This window comes from Schistocerca nitens, chromosome 2 (genome assembly GCF_023898315.1).
Source record: "Schistocerca nitens isolate TAMUIC-IGC-003100 chromosome 2, iqSchNite1.1, whole genome shotgun sequence".
NCBI classification, from domain to species: domain Eukaryota; kingdom Metazoa; phylum Arthropoda; class Insecta; order Orthoptera; family Acrididae; genus Schistocerca; species Schistocerca nitens.
Window position 1 is genome coordinate 606,739,953 of NC_064615.1, and position 18,160 is coordinate 606,758,112.

The 18,160-nt window shown below is 44.7% G+C and overlaps 1 protein-coding gene across 1 annotated transcript in view; it reads right to left on the minus strand.

Moving 5' to 3' along the window:
* LOC126235191 (hemicentin-2-like) overlaps positions 1-17,705 on the minus strand; it is a 534,119-nt gene extending 516,414 nt beyond the window's left edge. Inside the window, exon 1 of the mRNA XM_049943921.1 lies at positions 17,273-17,705. Coding sequence (XP_049799878.1) covers positions 17,273-17,705 — 433 coding nt within the window. The remainder of the gene's footprint in view (positions 1-17,272) is intronic.
* Positions 17,706-18,160: the final 455 nt, after the last annotated feature.

Sequence of the window (18,160 nt, forward strand, 5' to 3'; positions counted from 1 at the left end):
ACCCCATAGCCAGACATCACATGGGTTCAAATCTAGTGATCTTGGTGGCCACGCAGTTTGGAACGATTGGCCAATGAGTCGTTTTCCTCTAAATATGTTACAGAGTAACCGAGTGATCTAATGAGCAATGCGCAATGGAGCTCCATCGTGTATCAAAACCGCTGAGTCAAAAGCACCTGTCTCCCTTAGAGCAGTGATTACATGTTGGCGAAGTAGACCACAGTGACGTTTACCGCTCACGCTGCATGTTATTAGTCCACGGGGTCCGAATACCGCAAAGGGAAATGGACCAACCGTGATCTGTGCCGTGAAGCGACACCACAGGGTGACGCGCTTACGATGCAGGAGAACTTGGTGTGAATTCGTTGCCAGTGACGAATCCCAAACCCGGCAGTTCACAGCACTAGTGTGAGTAAAGTGTGCTTGATCATTTCACAAAATGTTCCGAGGCCACATGTCGTTAACTTCCACCCTTGCGAGAAACGCAAGAGCGACAGTCCACTCAAATGTGTACGTCATGTCGCAAAAGTTGGTGAGTTATGTGAGGTTTGTTCGGATACCGTTTCACAATTGCTCGCTGCCCTTTTCAGAACGTGCGGTGGACATGAAATGTATCAGAAGGACCGTCTGCAACACACCGTCTGTTGCTTGCGCAGTTTAAATTTATGTGACATACTACGGTCTGCCATCCCTTGGCTGTATAATAAACGTTAGCTTTCAAGTCAATGACATCAAAATATACGGACAACTGTGTCACACACTTTAATGCTAGCAAAGTAACTCATTAAAATCGGTACTTCACGTTGACATAGAATCACGGAATTTGGCAAGAAGGACTCACCGAACTAGTAAAAGAAAAAGTTAGAAAATTTTTAATTAGTAATTATATCAAACGAAAAAAATACTTATTTTGTCGTTTGTTACCCGACGTAGAACTTGGAATTAATACCATCGCCGGCCGGAGTGGCCGAGCGGTTCTAGGCGCTACAGTCCCGAACCGCGCGACCGCCACGGTCGCAGGTTCGAATCCTGCCTCGGGCATGGATGTGAGTGATGTCCTTAGGTTAGTTAGGTTTAAGTAGTTCTAAGTTCTAGGGGACTGATGACCTCAGCAGTTAAGTCCCATAGTGCTCAGAGCCATTTTAATACCATCTCGAAAGTCTTGGAATCCCTGGGACCGATATCTTGCTAGCATCAATGTCGATAACAGGCCAAAATCGCCGAGATTCTCGATTCTCGGAATGATCGAGCTTTTATATGCGTAGTTAAGTTTGGACGGAGCCCTCAGTGCACGGGTCCTACTCGAACTTCGCCAATTTTCGTATTCGTATTCAATCGTATTCTACATGGTTCGTATATTGCAAACAGTAAACTCCTGGAATTTTATATAGTTTAAGTAGCTACTCAGGACGAAAGAGTCTGGCATACTGTTTCAGAAAAGGAAAAGACTAAATACAAGCATTTTACGTTTAGTAATGAAACTAAAAATTAATTAATGTAATGTAACGCCGTTGCTAATCCGCTATTCCGTTCAACTTCTCTTCTAAGTACGTTGTTGTCCCTCAACAAACCTCATCATTTTTCTTTCTTCTCCCTAATCTTTAATTCCTTTCTTTAATCTCTTTCTTTTATTGCCTCCTCAATGTACAGAATGAATAACATTTAGAATTGGCTACAGCCTATCTCACCCCCTTCTCAATCTTCTTCGACTCTTATAGCTGCAGTCTGGTACAAGGTGTAAATATTCATTCGCTCTCGGTATTTTATACCTGATTTGCTCAAAATATCAAAGAGTACAGTGCAGTCAACATATTCAAAAGATTTCTCTCAATCGCGAGGGAGTTAGCACAACCGCTATAAGTCTAAGACAGCTTTTCGTTTTTCAATAAGAAAGGCCAACTGAAGTCAAATATTTTTGGTTTGGAGTATTGAGAAAGAAGGCTTGTAACGGTACATCTGGAGCACCACTGATACATAACAGATATAGTAATCAGCATTTGTGGTTTTATACTAAGGCCACAGGGCATGAGGAGGCCATTATGAAGTGCTTGGAAGAAAATAAATATTCGTGGAAATTAGCATGCTTTCCAGAACCATCGATCATGTGCACCTTTACTCGCGCTCTTTACACACGAATCCTCAGCTCTACTGATAGAGGAAACCAGGTTCATCGGGTGTTTCTAAACGTCTGAAAAGCTTTTGATTCATTACTACATAGAGTCTTTGAAAACATCAATTACAGTGAAATATTTGACGATATTTTCGTCTGTTTCGGGAATTTCCTAACAGTCAAAGCGCAACATTTTATCCGGGATGAAGAATCATTTAAAGACACTGAAATAACATCCTGTGGGTCCCAGGGTGTAACTGGGCTGGAGCACACTTGAGACTCTTCGGAGGCCCCAAGGACGAGAGGCTCCTGGCGCCCGAAAGAAAGAAACGAAAGTACAAGGACACTTACAATGGAAAAATTGCTGGAGACGACCTGTCAAGTCGAGCCTTTATCTATATTTAAAAAAATCAAAGCCTGTTTTCGAAATCATTCTCACGTAAAGTTAGACGAATCATTTAGTCATCTTTACCTATCATAATATGCTGCGTTCAGTGAGTCTCTTTACTCATAAACGAAAGCAGACGTAACGATACTATTTGTACTCAATAAAAAAATGGTTCAAATGGCTCTGAGCACTATGAGACTTAACATCTATGGTCATCAGTCCCCTAGAACTTAGAACTACTTAAACCTAACTAACCTAAGGACAGCACACAACACCCAGCCATCACGAGGCAGAGAAAATCCCTTACCCCGCCGGGAATCGAACCCGGGAACCAGGGCGTGGGAAGCGAGAACGCTACCGCACGACCACGAGATGCGGGCTGTACTCAATATTCAAAGGTAAGACTGTTAGCGACCGCAAACAATGGAATAGCAGTCTGAAGTCGGACATAAGTTTTCGACTTGTAGCGAAACAGTTATTCCCGTTAGTGCTTCCTCCGAGTACCTTCTTAAAGTACATGACTAAAGGCTTGTAATATCAGATCAGGAAGTAAAAATGGGGTACGAAGTCATGTACAAATGATACCACTGAAATTACTTCTCACCTACATGAAACACAGCATTGAACAATGATGACTGTAATGTCAGGCATATAGCGCAGTTTGATTTGATCGCCAAATTTGGCAGTCAGAAGACTGAACACTTAGCATTTCGAATTCAAGCGGCTGCTGCCGATTCAGTACTAAGCAGACGAAAATACAAGAAACTGTGGGCTCACAATACTGGCAGTGGGAATATGAACTGCACCGACACAAAGACGAAAGCTTCATGCACGTTATTTAATTACACGTAAGCAGAAATAACAATTTCATATCGTATATCTTTCTATTTATAAGACAGATACGATTTAAAAAGCAAGTCAGCTTTCTGACAAAAATGCAGCTTAGTGTTTGACATTCGTCTATAATCGTTAGAAATTCTAGTAAAAATGGGTAATACCTTAAGATGCGTGCATGGAAGAATTACGCTTCAAGACAGCACGGTGACACAACCGACTTGTCGAAAAATGTCTATACGATGTTAGGCAGCATCAGAAAGGTGCAATCGATTTGCCACCTATGTTGTAGGTGAGAATAGATGGTGGAACTCAGACAGCTTACCTTCTGAATGTTATCGATTCTTCATTCTCTAACTGCATTTCACGATCTGTGAAGTCTTTCCCAAATCAGGATCGACATATTCATGTCGATCGGCAGTCGCTACGTGTCTTACTGGTGCTGAGCAACGGCGAAGCCCGCTGTAGAGACAGCTGCATTGTTGAGAACTACGTCACGTCCAGATATCTTGTTTAGTCTAAGAAATATGAGGAAATAATCACCGCTCAAAAACGAAACTATCAACTGATAATAGATAACAGTAGAGGGCTACTAGGCCCGAAGGATAACAAGTCTCTCGAGGGGAGAAAAAGGAACTTACGCACTGAGAGTGCCGTAAAAACTTAGTTACGTATACAGACAGTTCATCCAGTCCTGGAATCGAGAATCTTGACGATTTTTCTCTATTATCGATACTGATACTTGCATGATATCGGTCCTAGAGATTCCAAGACCTTCGAGAATGTCTTAATTTCAAGTTTGGTCCGATAGCAAATTGCAAAATAAATATTTTTTCGTGTGCTGTAATTGCCAATTAACAATTTTCTGTTTTTTTTTCCTCTTTAGTTGTACTGTGTAACTTTTCTTTTTTCCAAAATTCCACAATTCTACACCAACGGAAAGTACTCTGTAGGTTTGATGAGTGAGTTTGGAATATCCAAGTATGTGACGTAGATCGCCGTATGTTTTCATTACATTGACGTAGAGACTAACGTTTATTCTACCACCAAAGGACCATAGACTTTAGTACGTGACATAAATTTCAACTTTAAACGCCTACCCCCTCATGAGAAAAAGGGAGATTAGTACATGGACGGACAGACAGCCAATAAATGAGAAAAATTTTGTTATTTTCGTGTGGTATAATCACAAGCTTTTAGTTTGATTGTACAGTTAAACCTTGCTTCCTGCTAAATTTCGTTATTCTTAACCAACGGGAAGTACCTACTAGGTTTTGATGAGTGACTTCGCGAGTATCAAACCATGTGACATAAACTTGCTTTGACTTAGAAGCTTCAATTTTTTACTTCGACAAGGGATTGTAGATTTAGTATTTGGTATAAGTTTCAGCCTAATAGCCTACCCATTCCTGAGAAAAAGAACAGTTAACAGATGGATGGACAGACTTGCAGCCGGCCGGTGTGGCCGTGCGGTTCTAGGCGCTTCAGTCTGGAACCGCGTGACCGCTAAGGTCGCAGGTTCGAATCCTGCCTCGGGTATGGATGTGTGTGATGTCCTTAGGTTAGTTAGGTTTAAGTAGTTCTAAGTTCTAGGGGACTGATGACCACAGATGTTAAGTCCCATAGTGCTCAGAGCCATTTGAACCATTTGACAGACAGGCTGTCTGATAACAAATGACAATTTTTTACGTATGACATAATTCAAAATTTAGAATTTTCGTATTTTTCCCTTTGGTTTTACTGTGAAATCTTGAAATGTTGCTTATTGCAAAATTACACGACACTACGTCAATAAGACGTGCCCTAAAGGTTTTGTTAAATGAGCTTGAGAGTATCAAAGTATGTGACGTAAAAGGCTGTATCTTTTGATTGCATCTACTTTGGGCCTTCGATTTCTTAGACCGCCAAGGGGCTGTACAAATTAGTGTCTGACATAAATTTCAGCTTGAGCCGTCTACCTGTTAATAAGAAAATGGGTTTTCACCAGACAGACAGACAGGTGGACGGAGAACAAAGTGGTCCTTATGAGGGTTCGGTTTCTACCGAGTGAGGTACGGAACACTAAATACGAGGAGAAACTGAGATGTGAAGTAAAAATGAAAAACACTGTAAAATGTGTCTGTCAAGAGATGCCTCTCCCTATGTTAAAGTAATGAATGATTGCTTTGGAAATAATTCTCACGTAAAGATACGCGAATAACTTACCTCCTTTACCCAAGCCGAAGACGACTCTGCATTAGGAGACGAATATTGGATACTGAATGTATCGAACCAAAGGGACTAGATGTCAGCAAGGCGATAGCGGATCATCTGTCATGAGTGGTGCGTACAATGGTGTACAGGAAAAGGAACCACGTCATAACTGAAATCTAGTCCTTAAAGGCGCTGTAGAAGCTGAGGCGGTAATCAGGAAACAGCGCTGTATTTCGAAACTGCTGAGAACATTTACGGTGGTAGGGTCTGAAAACTTGTTCGATGAAATATAAAGACGCCAAATCGAATGCGTTAGGCTGGCATATGAGAAACCATCAATACAGTTAAAGAAAAATTCCTTGATCTTGTTAAGGCTGTGAGAAAAATTATTCGTAGAGTAAGAAGCGTAACGAACGGAGTGTAGCATTGGGTCTTATCAACGTACCCTCGCCCAAATCAGATTGAATATACAACACTAGAAAGAATTAATGCAGCACCTAAGACCTCTCACTTTGAGGCTATGACTTCTTAAGAATGGCGCTGACAAAAGTAAAGGCCGAAATTTAGGGTTTTATGAGCCGCTAAAGTAGAGGTTACTAGAGACGGAGAGCAACCACGAGTAGCGGAAGAACAGATAAGGGAATCGGCCGTACTCTTTTAAAAGGAAACATCCCGACATTTACTTCAAGTGATCTGAAGGGGAAATCGCGGGAATTTTCAATCTGGATCCGCGGACGGTGATTTCAATCGCTGTTTTCCCAAATACGAGTACAGTGTCTGACCACTGCAACATACCGCCAGGTTGTTGTCAAAAATTGTTAGCATTAGAGAATCATACGACAAACAGCTCGACGATTCATTCACCATCTGTGAAACAAGCCACTGAATATAAGTTACCTAATACAATAATTAAAGCATCAGAGAATCACTGATGTGAGACAACGTTAATGCGTACTGCTTATCAAGGCAAGGTACAGTGTCATGTGGCGGCATATAGTCCATCCATGCTGGACGTAGACGGGTCACGTTTGGAGGTAAGGCAAAGCTTCTGTGAATACCGTTCCTTGCTTGTGCGCGAGATTTCACAGAAGGGCAGACGACAGACTCGCTTTGCCGGCTGTCCTAACGAGAAACGTAATCCGGCTGTACTTTACTGGGCGGAATGCGTCTACGTCACTGTCACCTGGAGAACGTAGAAATACAGCTTACTTCTTCCATGCCTGGTTTCAAACGATGATTTAGCGAAAATAAATCCATATCAGGCACTACCGCCAAAGCACACTGTACCTATACGCAGGCTACCCCTTTACACACTATCTCCATATTCGTATGTACTTTCATTATGTTATTAGATAGTAATTAAAAACGTGACTTCACAATTGCAATATGTAGTTATTGTTTTACTCTAATACAGCTTTAGGAATTAACAAATCCAATGTTTACTGGTATGCAATACACTCACCTGAGTTACTTTTCATACATCTCGAGTCATAGCTGTGCAGCAAGTATCCACAAAACGATTGTGGTTTTACAGTAAATATCTGTGTATATAAATATAAACGTAGTAGATATTTCCTCATCAAATGTCTAGGGGTGATAGATCATGCCGTGAGGCACAAGGATTGTTGTAGACCTTTTTTTTATAGGTGAAATATTCGCAGTTGCTAATCTTCCTTCTGCACCGGTATGCCGGCGAGAGGTGGTAGCGTGCAGAAACTCCGAGGCGAGTGTATGGCTTCTCTATTGCCAATCCTATCTCTCTCCACTTAGAGACATTCATTCTTGCTGTTTTATTGTAGCAAGACAGTCTATCAATTTACAGGGTTAGACTCTATGCAAAGTTTCTAGTTAGGAGACCCTCCTAGTTAGGTGAAATCCCGCCGTAGCAGGGCCGGCGAGTAGTAAATGACACCTAGCGTCGCCGGAAACCGTCTGCGAACATTCTACCTGCAACAAATGTTGTTCCCCACGACGTGGTCTGTCAGTTATAGACATTTGATGCAAAGACATTGAAAGTACACTGTAAGAAAAATTAAAAAGAAAAAAAAGGAAAAACGACGCAGCATGAAGGAGTTATGCAAATTGATCACAAATCGATATTCATACAGGTGTCACGGAAAATGTAAAATTGTCAAATTCGGCGGCCGATGGAGAAATGTCACGCTATAGCCCTATTTCACAGCGGAGCTGGCAGGGATACTACGCACGGTACATGTCGATACCAAGACAAACTCTCTGCATTTCGTATACTCAATTGGCCATTAACTCGCAAAGAAGCGCATGAACAGTACACTCAGATGTCACAATTTGATATAAGACGTTTATCTAGGCTCAAAGAAGCCGGTGGAAGTAAACAGCGAATCGCTCGAATAGGCGCGATGGCGCTGTGCGACAATCTTGGCAAGAATGGATGAACCATCGTCGAACACAGAGTCAATAAAGAAGCGGTCGACCTAGAGAGGCGACAGAACATAAGAACAGAATAGTCGTCAGAGGCACACTCAGAGCACCAGATTCTTCATTATCATCGATTCGTCGCGCAACTGGTACTTCAGTGACGACAAGGACTATTAACAGGCGGCCCACAGAGACGGGGCACAGCTCACGGCGTCCCTTGCACCCACTACCATTGATATCTGCTCACCAACAAGCGCGTTTGCAGTGAGGTTAGGGATTTAAGAACTGGAATTTCATTGACTAGAGTAGAATTGTCTTCATGGATGAGTGCCGCTTCGAACCGAGACGTGATGACCAGCGGACGTGTCTGGAGACGCCTCAGACAGCGGTAGGATACCAACCTGACTGTCGCCCGCCATACGGATCTACAAGCAGAGATTGTAGTCTGGGGTGCCATTTCCTTTTAAAGCAGCACCCCTCTGGTTGTCATTCGCGTCACCCTTACAGCATATCCAAACGTCGACAGTATTCTATCGCATTTTGTTGCCCTTCGTGGCAAGTCATCCCGAGCTTATATGTTCGTAAGATAATGCCGGCCCGCATACAGCGACATTTTCTGCTGCTTGTCCTCGAACTTTTCAAATCGTACCTTGGCCAGCAGGGTCACCGGATCTCTCGTCATTTCATAACGTTTGGAGCGTGATGGGCAGGATCCTCCAACCATCTGTTGAGTTTGAGGATTAAATAGCCAGTAGCACAATATTTGGCAGGAGGACGTTCAACAACTCCATTAATCAGCGCCAAGCCGAATAGCTACTTGCATAAGAGCCAGAGGTGGACTAAAGCGTTACTGACATGCCCAAGTTTGTTGTGTTGAGTAAATGAACCAATATTCCTGAAACTGTAATCATTTTCTCATTTGTTTGCCTGTACATGTGCATTCGGCTTGCCGGTTTCCGTCCCGTTCTGAAAATTATTTCGTGATGCATATCTCTCTCTTTTTGTCTTAAGAGTGTATTTGATCAAGTTTATATTCAAACGCCGTATATAGTCGAGCAGAAAAAAGATATAAGAAATAATTATCAAAATGAGAGTCGAACCAGTGATCGATGAATTACCAGTCCGCCGATTATTTGTTCTTTGCATATTTATCTATTGTACCTTTCTTGGAAACGCTAGCAGAAGATGCACCTTTGTTTAAAAATTTGAATCGGCCAGGATCCGAAGCTAGGCCATCCACCCGGTAGGCGAGCAGTCTACCGGACAGCCTCACGGCCCATTGGTAAGAATGTGCTGCAACTGTATTAGTGTCGACCTTCATAGCAGTTTTTTTGTATAATTTTTAAGAGCTGCACGAAACTGCTTTGCTTGATTGATATTCCAGGTCTCAACTTCTCGTACCATAAACATAAAAAATTACAAAAATCTGATTGGCGTGTGATTTCCTTGTCAGTCTACAACACAATTGACACTACAGTAATGGGGCCTGCCACTCGAGGAAAGACTGAAGTAATACACTGCCGGAAAAAAATAGTGCACGCTTTTAGAAGTTTCCAAATCTGTGAACGTTTATTGGTGCCACAGAGCGTATGCAGTACACAGAATAATTACATTTACAGATCACTACCACAAGCGGTTCTGAGGTATCAGTTATCGACCCATTCCTCCACAGAAGCCAATGCTGAAGATGACTGTGGCATTCAGTCGATCATACTGATGGCGAATAACGTCCTGGGACACTTTATGCCACGCCTGCTCAACCAATTCACGTGTTTCTGTACGAGTTTCTGGTTGATGAGTCGCAAAAATCACTTGTCGTACCATCATATCGACTGGAGACAAGTGTGGAGAAAGTGCTGACCAAGGAAGTTGCCGCACGTGGTGCAGAGCACATTGAGTGTCATCGGACAGCATATGGCTGAGAATTATCTTGCTGGAACAACGCATCACCGCCCGCATCTCGTGGTCGTGCGGTAGCGTTCTCGCTTCCCACGCCCGGGTTCCCGGGTTCGATTCCCGGCGGGGTCAGGGATTTTCTCTGCCTCGTGATGGCTGGGTGTTGTGTGCTGTCCTTAGGTTAGTTAGGTTTAAGTAGTTAAGTAGTTCTAAGTTCTAGGGGACTGATAACCATAGATGTTAAGTCCCATAGTGCTCAGAGCCATTTGAACCATTTGAACAACGCATCACCTTCCTGTTGCAAGAAGTGGAAAATAGCAGGTCTAGCAAAATTCTACCCTTTAGCTTCCTTTCCGAAACATCGAAGGTGTACGAGAATAGTAGCTCATCGCACCCTACACAATAAGACGAAGGGTGTGGCCAGTGTGTTGGCTCTAAGCACTATGGGACTTAACATCTGAGGTCATCAGTCCCCTAGACTTGAACTACTTAAACCTAACTAACCTAAGTACATCACACACATCCATGCTCGAGGCAGGATTCGGACCTGCGACCGTAGCAGCAGCGCGGTTCCGGACTGAAGCGCCTAGAACCGCTCAGCCACAACGGCTTGCTGGCCAGTGTGTCTCGGACGAAGACACTCTACGGGACTCACCAGATCGACATCGTAAGCTAAAAGGACCATCATCTGGATGCAGGCAGAATCTGCTTTCATCACTGAAGACCACGACACGCCATTTCCTCCTCCACGTGATCCTCTGACGGCAACAGTCCAGCCACGCACATCGATGCTGTGGTGCGAGTGGAAGACAGACTAGAGGCGTGTATGCCCGTAGTCCCAGTGCTAATAACCGCTTCACAACCATGTTGACACATTGCGCTCATCAGCCCTCTTATCTGTTCCGTGGTAGCTGTACGACCTTACACTGCTGCCCTTGCAATAGGACGATCTTGGAGGGCGTCTGGCCGGTGTAGACATTCAGAACCTCGTCTGAGGGGGCGAGAAAGTTCACGTGGCCACTGACAGAAGCACCATTCCACAACTGACGCTGCACGTCCTACTTCAATGGGAGTTCTCCGACAGCACCAGCCCCCACTCGAAATGCCCCTGAACTATCTGTTGGCTGACGACGTTGAAACCATCAGTACATGTAGTTGAGCCGTGCACGGCTCGTGTTCATGCTATTTATTGTTTGTCTTCTATTAGGGTACTGCCGCTTCGTTCTCTTATTCCATTTACTGGCGTCACTAACTTCCTGCCTTACTTGCCCGTGAGCGGCAGGACCAGCGCGTATCGATAAGTGCACTGTCATACCATCCCTGCAGCGACCGATAGTGTTTCCGGGTCGTCGTGTGTCTGGCAGTCAGTTGGAGACGGACCGGGAGGGCAGTCGGGACGCAGCAGCAGTGAAGTCTGCGACGGAGCCCCAGTGAGGACCACACAGCCAGTAGCAGCGGGGACGACCGTTGGTTGCTCGTTTGGTCGGTCGTCTCATCGACGACGTGTGTTTGGGTCGGTTCCTTCCTGTGCAGGGATGTCGGTTGTGTTCCCTCAGCATGGTTGGGTCCGAGCTCGTGTCTCCGGGACGTCGTCCGTCTGAAAGAAGTCAGTGAGTGGGAGACGCTCCAGCAGAGAGTCGCGACGGAGCAGCACTCCAGTCCAGTCGGTCGGATAGCGTGGAGCAGCAAGCAAGCCCCGTCGCGCGGAGTCGGGCTGGAGCCGTTGGCGGCGTGCACGTGCGGTTGGAGTGTGAGGTGCTGGATGCGGATGCTACGAAGTTCGTGGCCCACCGATCTTGGACATGAAATTTGAGTCCTCACTTAACTTACTATCGAGCCTCAACTGTTTACATTTCTTCGTTTGATCCTGGTTGTCACTTCTGGAACATTCCCGCGAGCAACAAGTGTGTATATTTAAGTCGGCTAAGATTCCAGTAGTCTTCCTGTGACATTTAACTTAATTTATTTCCTGTTATGGAAGTTCACCAGCGGTATCTTCTGCCTTGTGTCCGTCGACGTTCCGGTTACCTGCCCTGGTCGTTGACGTAATTTTAGGCAGTGTATTTTTCTCGTCGTGTTGTTGCTGTCCAGTGTGGCGTGTAGTTCGACAGCTGAGGTGTTGTTGGTCGGTGTGGGTGCCAACATTCTGTGTATCGTGTCGTTTTGGTAGTTGCGTGGAGCGGAACTGATTTGGTTGATTGGCCGGTCGGCTGTCAGTCTGTTGGATAGCCTCCAGATTAAGAAGATGTTGGACAGGCTGCCCGTCTCACCTAAACGGGCGTTAGTGTTACAATCCGAGGCCCACCCATGGAAACTTTTGAGCACCATTCCTTGTGTGTTGTGTAGTAATTTCCCTGTTTGGATTTTAGTTGTTTCGTTCATATGTGGCCTTCAGTCGAGTGTTAATGTCTCATAAATTAATCAGCCGAGTTTTATTGTGTCTTAAATTAATGTTCGTGTCTTGCCCTTAAGGCATAAGATTGTTATGGTTTTGTTTTAAGATAAGGCCTTCTGCCTTTTGATTGAAACTCTTCTTATTGCCTCATTTGCGGCCTCCAGCTGATTTCCATTAAAATTAAATTGCCGTGGCCTTCAGCTGATGTAAAGTTAATCAAAGGAGGTTGATTAATGTTTCGAGTGTTCTGCATCGTTGTTGTAATATTGTGTATTGATGAATAAAGTTTGTATGTTGAATGAAACTGACAAAAACATATTTTGGCCCCTTTCCACAACCTAATCCGATCTGCCTGCTAGCGCAGGCGTTTCAGTAGAGGAAAGGTGCCTAATATGAAACACACTTTTGTAAACCCATTTGAAAGACCTAAAAGTAAGTGAAATTGTATTTTTTATGATGGTAATAAGATATTGCATTATTTAATTTTATCATACAGTTATCGTATTTGCAATAATAAACAATCTTTCAGAGTAGTTATTAAATCTTCACAAACAAGGCATTTCGTAGAAATGAGATCAAGGTTTCCTAATATGAGACAGTAGTAATATTTTGCTTTAATTATTTTATTACATAATAATGACATATGAATACACAGTTTTTACATGTTCACTCATTTCTGTTATCCTTCACTCATTTCACACTATTCAGGTTTATATTTACGACATCCGGGGCAAACAAAAGTGTCTTCCGTGACACCACAATCCTCATTTCGTGCACTGTGCCCATTTCTCCCCGTGTTTGCCCTCAGAAAAGCACCCAGTACATAACAGACAATCTACGTCATCGTCATCACTGCTGTCTGAATCCCCACTGTCATCAAGATGGACATCGGATGCCGAGTCGCTAGACGATTCTTCTCCTTTAGGTCTACGATTGGAAGATTTTCCACTCTTCTCCCCAAATAACTTTCTCGCTGCTTTCTTAGCTACAGCCTCTGATTTCTTCTGTTTAGATTCTTGCAATTGCTTCACATAAGGAGTTGAAGTTAGTAACGCAGCAGAGCACGAACGCGATGTTTGACCTATCTGACTATCTCCAGGTGGTTTTGCAATGTGTGGGAGAGGTCTGATGTCCGCCGGGCTGACAGATTGACCATCACCATCAGTAGTTTCATTTTCGTTTTTGGCATCTCTTTCTTGAAGTGCGTTAGCATGGCGATGAACTGAAAATTCATGTTCCCTAAAGATGTTTCTGTTACATGGGATGAGACCTGTTTTTCTGAAGGCATTCACAGATGCTTCTATTATTGCTGTACGGTTGTATGCTGCCCCAAATAACTTGGCTGTTAATAATGGGGTGATAACACGACCTGGGTTACTTGCCAACCACGTTTCTATCTCTTGGGCATAGCAGGTTTTCAAAGGCCCCATAAATCCGACGTCAAGTGGCTGCATTTGTTTTCACGTGCTTCGTCTAACACATCGAGATTCTTTGTGTGGGAATAATTCCCATCAAGAATCAAAATGCCAGGGTCATTTGTAGATGGCTTTACATGACTCACAAAATGATCAATCCACTGAGTAAAAATGTAAGTTTGTATCCAGCCACTTGGATGAAAAGCTGATATTGATCCTGCAGGTGCACCGTCCACCAAGTTCCAGAAAACATTCCAATTTCTGATGATAAGACTAGTCAAAGTAATACCTGTTTATGATAATTTAATCGAATTAAAATAAAAGAGTTACGAAAATTTTACTACAATAAAGGATGAAATCTTGTTATCTCATGACAGTATTGCGTAAATTACAGATAAAAAATCCTGAGAGAACGAGTTCCCCCAATATGCGATAGGTATCGTAATATGCGACACTGTCGCGTATTTGGATCCCCATACTATCGCGTATTACGAATTTCGCCATCTTACACAAAGAATCACGCACTTGCTAGCAACATTCGTTGGAAAATGAACCTAATTGTCAATAATTATAGGTAATACTGCAACACCGCACCCGTCACTTACCTGGTTTTGGCGTGTGTTCACCGCAACTAATTGAGTAACAGATCAACAGAGAGTGCAAAACTGCCGCAATATCGGATAACGCAAAAAGTAATATGGCCCTGTGACTCCTGATTGAACTGCGGTGGCAGTGTTGACATCAATTTATTCAGAACTGATCACTTTTAATTAAAAAGTGGTGCACATTGATGTTATATTCAGCTATTGAACACAAGATGCAAATGTTGAACATAAAATTAATTAAGAAAGTGACTTGCGATTTGAACTACTTGATTGAAAACAGATGCAGTCGATTAACACAAATTTATTGTAACTCCCGAGCTTCAATGATCACATTACAAGACTCTCCTATCAGGCAGTGGTAATAAATTGCGTTTGCGTGGAGTAAAGCGCGATAACTCAAAAGTAATTCCTATCGACTGACCCAGGCGTAATGCGAAGTGCGAGAAGAATTCTACAATAGACGGCCCATGAAACCCTCGTGGAAACTACAGGGTGTTTCAAAAATGACCGGTATATTTGAAACGGCAATAACAACTAAACGAGCAGCGATAGAAATACACCGTTTGCTGCAATACGCTTGGGACAACAGTACATTTTCAGGCAGACAAACTTTCGAAATTACAGTGGTTACAATTTTCAACAACAGATGGCGCTGCGGTCTGGGAAACTCTATAGTACGATATTTTCCACATATCCACCATGCGTAGCAATAATATGGCGTAGTCTCTGAATGAAATTACCCGAAACCTTTGACAACGTGTCTGGCGGAATGGCTTCACATGCAGATGAGATGTACTGCTTCAGCTGTTCAATTGTTTCTGGATTCTGGCGGTACACCTGGTCTTTCAAGTGTCCCCACAGAAAGAAGTCACAGGGGTTCATGTCTGGCGAATAGGGAGGCCAATCCACGCCGCCTCCTGTATGTTTCGGATAGCCCAAAGCAATCACACGATCATCGAAATATTCATTCAGGAAATTAAAGGCGTCGGCCGTGCGATGTGGCCGGGCACCATCTTGCATAAACCACGAGGTGTTCGCAGTGTCGTCTAAGGCAGTTTGTACCGCCACAAATTCACGAAGAATGTCCAGATAGCGAGATGCAGTAATCGTTTCGGATCTGAAAAATGGGCCAATGATTCCTTTGGAAGAAATGGCGGCACAGACCAGTACTTTTTGAGGATCCAGGGACGATGGGACTGCAACATGGGGCTTTTCGGTTCCCCATATGCGCCAGTTCTGTTTATTGACGAAGCCGTCCAGGTAAAAATCAGCTTCGTCAGTAAACCAAATGCTGCCCACATGCATATCGCCGTCATCAATCCTGTGCACTATATCGTTAGCGAATGTCTCTCGTGCAGCAATGGTAGCGGCGCTGAGGGGTTGCCGCGTTTGAATTTTGTATGGATAGAGGTGTAAACTCTGGCGCATGAGACGATACGTGGACGTTGGCGTCATTTGGACCGCAGCTGCAACACGGCGAACGGAAACCCGAGGCCGCTGTTGGATCACCTGCTGCACTAGCTGCGCGTTGCCCTCTGTGGTTGCCGTACGTGGTCGCCCTACCTTTCCAGCACGTTCATCCGTCACGTTCCCAGTCCGTTGAAATTTTTCAAACAGATCCTTTATTGTATCGCTTTTCGGTCCTTTGGTTACATTAAACCTCCGTTGAAAACTTCGTCTTGTTGCAACAACACTGTGTTCTAGGCGGTGGAATTCCAACACCAGAAAAATCCTCTGTTCTAAGGAATAAACCATGTTGTCTACAGCACACTTGCACGTTGTGAACAGCACGCGCTTACAGCAGAAAGACGACGTACAGAATGGCGCACCCATAGACTGCGTTGTCTTCTATATCTTTCACATCACTTGCAGCGCCATCTGTTGTTGAAAATTGTAACTACTGTAATTTCGAAAGTTTGTCTGCCTGAAAATGTACTGTTGTCCCAAGCATATTGCAACAAACGGTGTATTTCTATCGCTGCTCGTTTAGGTTTTATTGCCGTTTCAAATATACCGGTCATTTTTGAAACACCCTGTATGTCGACGTGATCCAACAAATTAATCAGTGGCCGGAGAGGGCGCAATATCAGCGTGGCGGAGCGGCGTCGTTGTGCAGACGTCGGCCGACCTCGTGGTGCTGCAAGGCACATTTATCAACAGGCGTACAAGTTCTCCGTCTGCTTCCCGGTACACCAGCATGGGGTCGGGGTCAACCACCCATGCTGTCACTCATCTTAAGGCGTCTGGAGGCCGCGGCGCGTTACCGCTTTCTCAGAGCTTGAGCCGCCCTAAGCTGCCTATTGTCGCTTCCCTTCGCCGTTCCCCAGTCGGCTACGGTCATCTCTAAATACTTCCCTGGGGTAAACTAGCGTCCAGTAAATCGACTCGTTTCCACAAAGTTTTCATGTCGTGTGAATTACTTTAAAACCATCACCCGACATTAATTACTCCAATACGTCCATACTATACTCTCTACAAGATGCATTGTGCCTTGTCAGTCATTTTGTTCAGACCTACTGTTCGCTCAACGTGAGTTAGGTGATCTTTAATGACTTCATGTAAGGGGCATAGTTCTTGCCATCTTACAATACCATTACAAATAACAACAAAAAAGAGTACAGTAATATCCACTCACCTGTAAGCTGAAATATTGTCTCAACACTGATGTCGCAAAAACTCCAAACACAAAAAATTTTGTATCAACCTCTATGTACTGTGTCCGACTCAACTATGGCTTCCTACTCGCTGTGTCGTCGTCTGGCACGCAATAGACGTGTTTAAGAAACTCTCCACCAGAGTGCTAACATGAACACAGTTGGGGGTGTCTCATATTAGGGAACTATCGCATAATAGGCACCTTTCCTCTACTATCCCCCAGGTAGCATACGCCGTCATCGAATCAAAATCTACGCCTTCTTTCCAAATATACTATTTTTTTCCGGCAGTGTATTTTCCATTTTCACCAATGCGTATATTGCAGTGCAAGCACAGAGTGATATGAATATAAAGAGATAACAGAGTGGTAGTGGGGGTACTGACAGCGCACGTGCAGCGTGAGGTCGGCGCGCAACGGTCGGCGCAGCGCCTGGTGGCGCGCGAGGCAGGAGACGGTGGCGTTGTGGTGCTGCCGGCCCACGGCGTCGAGCAGGGCGACGCGCGCGCCGCCGCCGGCCGCCGAGCTCAGCGGCACGGCGCCCCGGGGCGTCTCCTCGGGGTCCGGCGGCGGCGCCGGCGTCAGCCACCAGGTGAGCTGCGGCGCCGGCACGCCGCCCTCCGGCTCGCAGCCCAGCCGCAGCCGCGCGCCCTCCTCCAGCTGCAGCCACGGCTCCGTGCCGTTCCACGGCTCCCCGTCCACCGTCAGCCGCAGCGACCGCGGAGGCTCTGCACACACACACAGGCCGCACCGTCTCACAGTCCAACTCCCAGACCCACCAGGAACAATATGTCCATCTACACAGCTCGGCCAGATCATTATGACCACCGACCTGTGAAAGGTGGCTACACTGAGTCACAGCGCCAGTGGTTCCGCCAAAGATTATTATTCCGCCGCCTCCACCGGTTCAGTAGTTGTTCAGAGGATGTCGAGGGCAATAGTACAGGGCTATCCACAAAGTACATTACGTTTTGGAATGAAAAATAAATAAAGTATTGGAAATTTTTTTATTATATACATATGAAAGCCACACTTAAATACTACTTTTCTACGTAGTTGCCATTTCAATTACGGCACTTATCGTAGCGATGGACGAGGTTGCAAATTCCTTCGTCGTAAAATTCGGCCGCCTGCGCCTTCAACCACGTGGTTACCTCTTCTTGGAGCTGTGCGTCGTCATCAAAACGCTACATAGCCAACCACTTCTTCATTGCTGGGAATAAGTGGAAGTCGCTCGGTGCCCGGTCGGGACTGTACGGCGGATGAGGAAACAA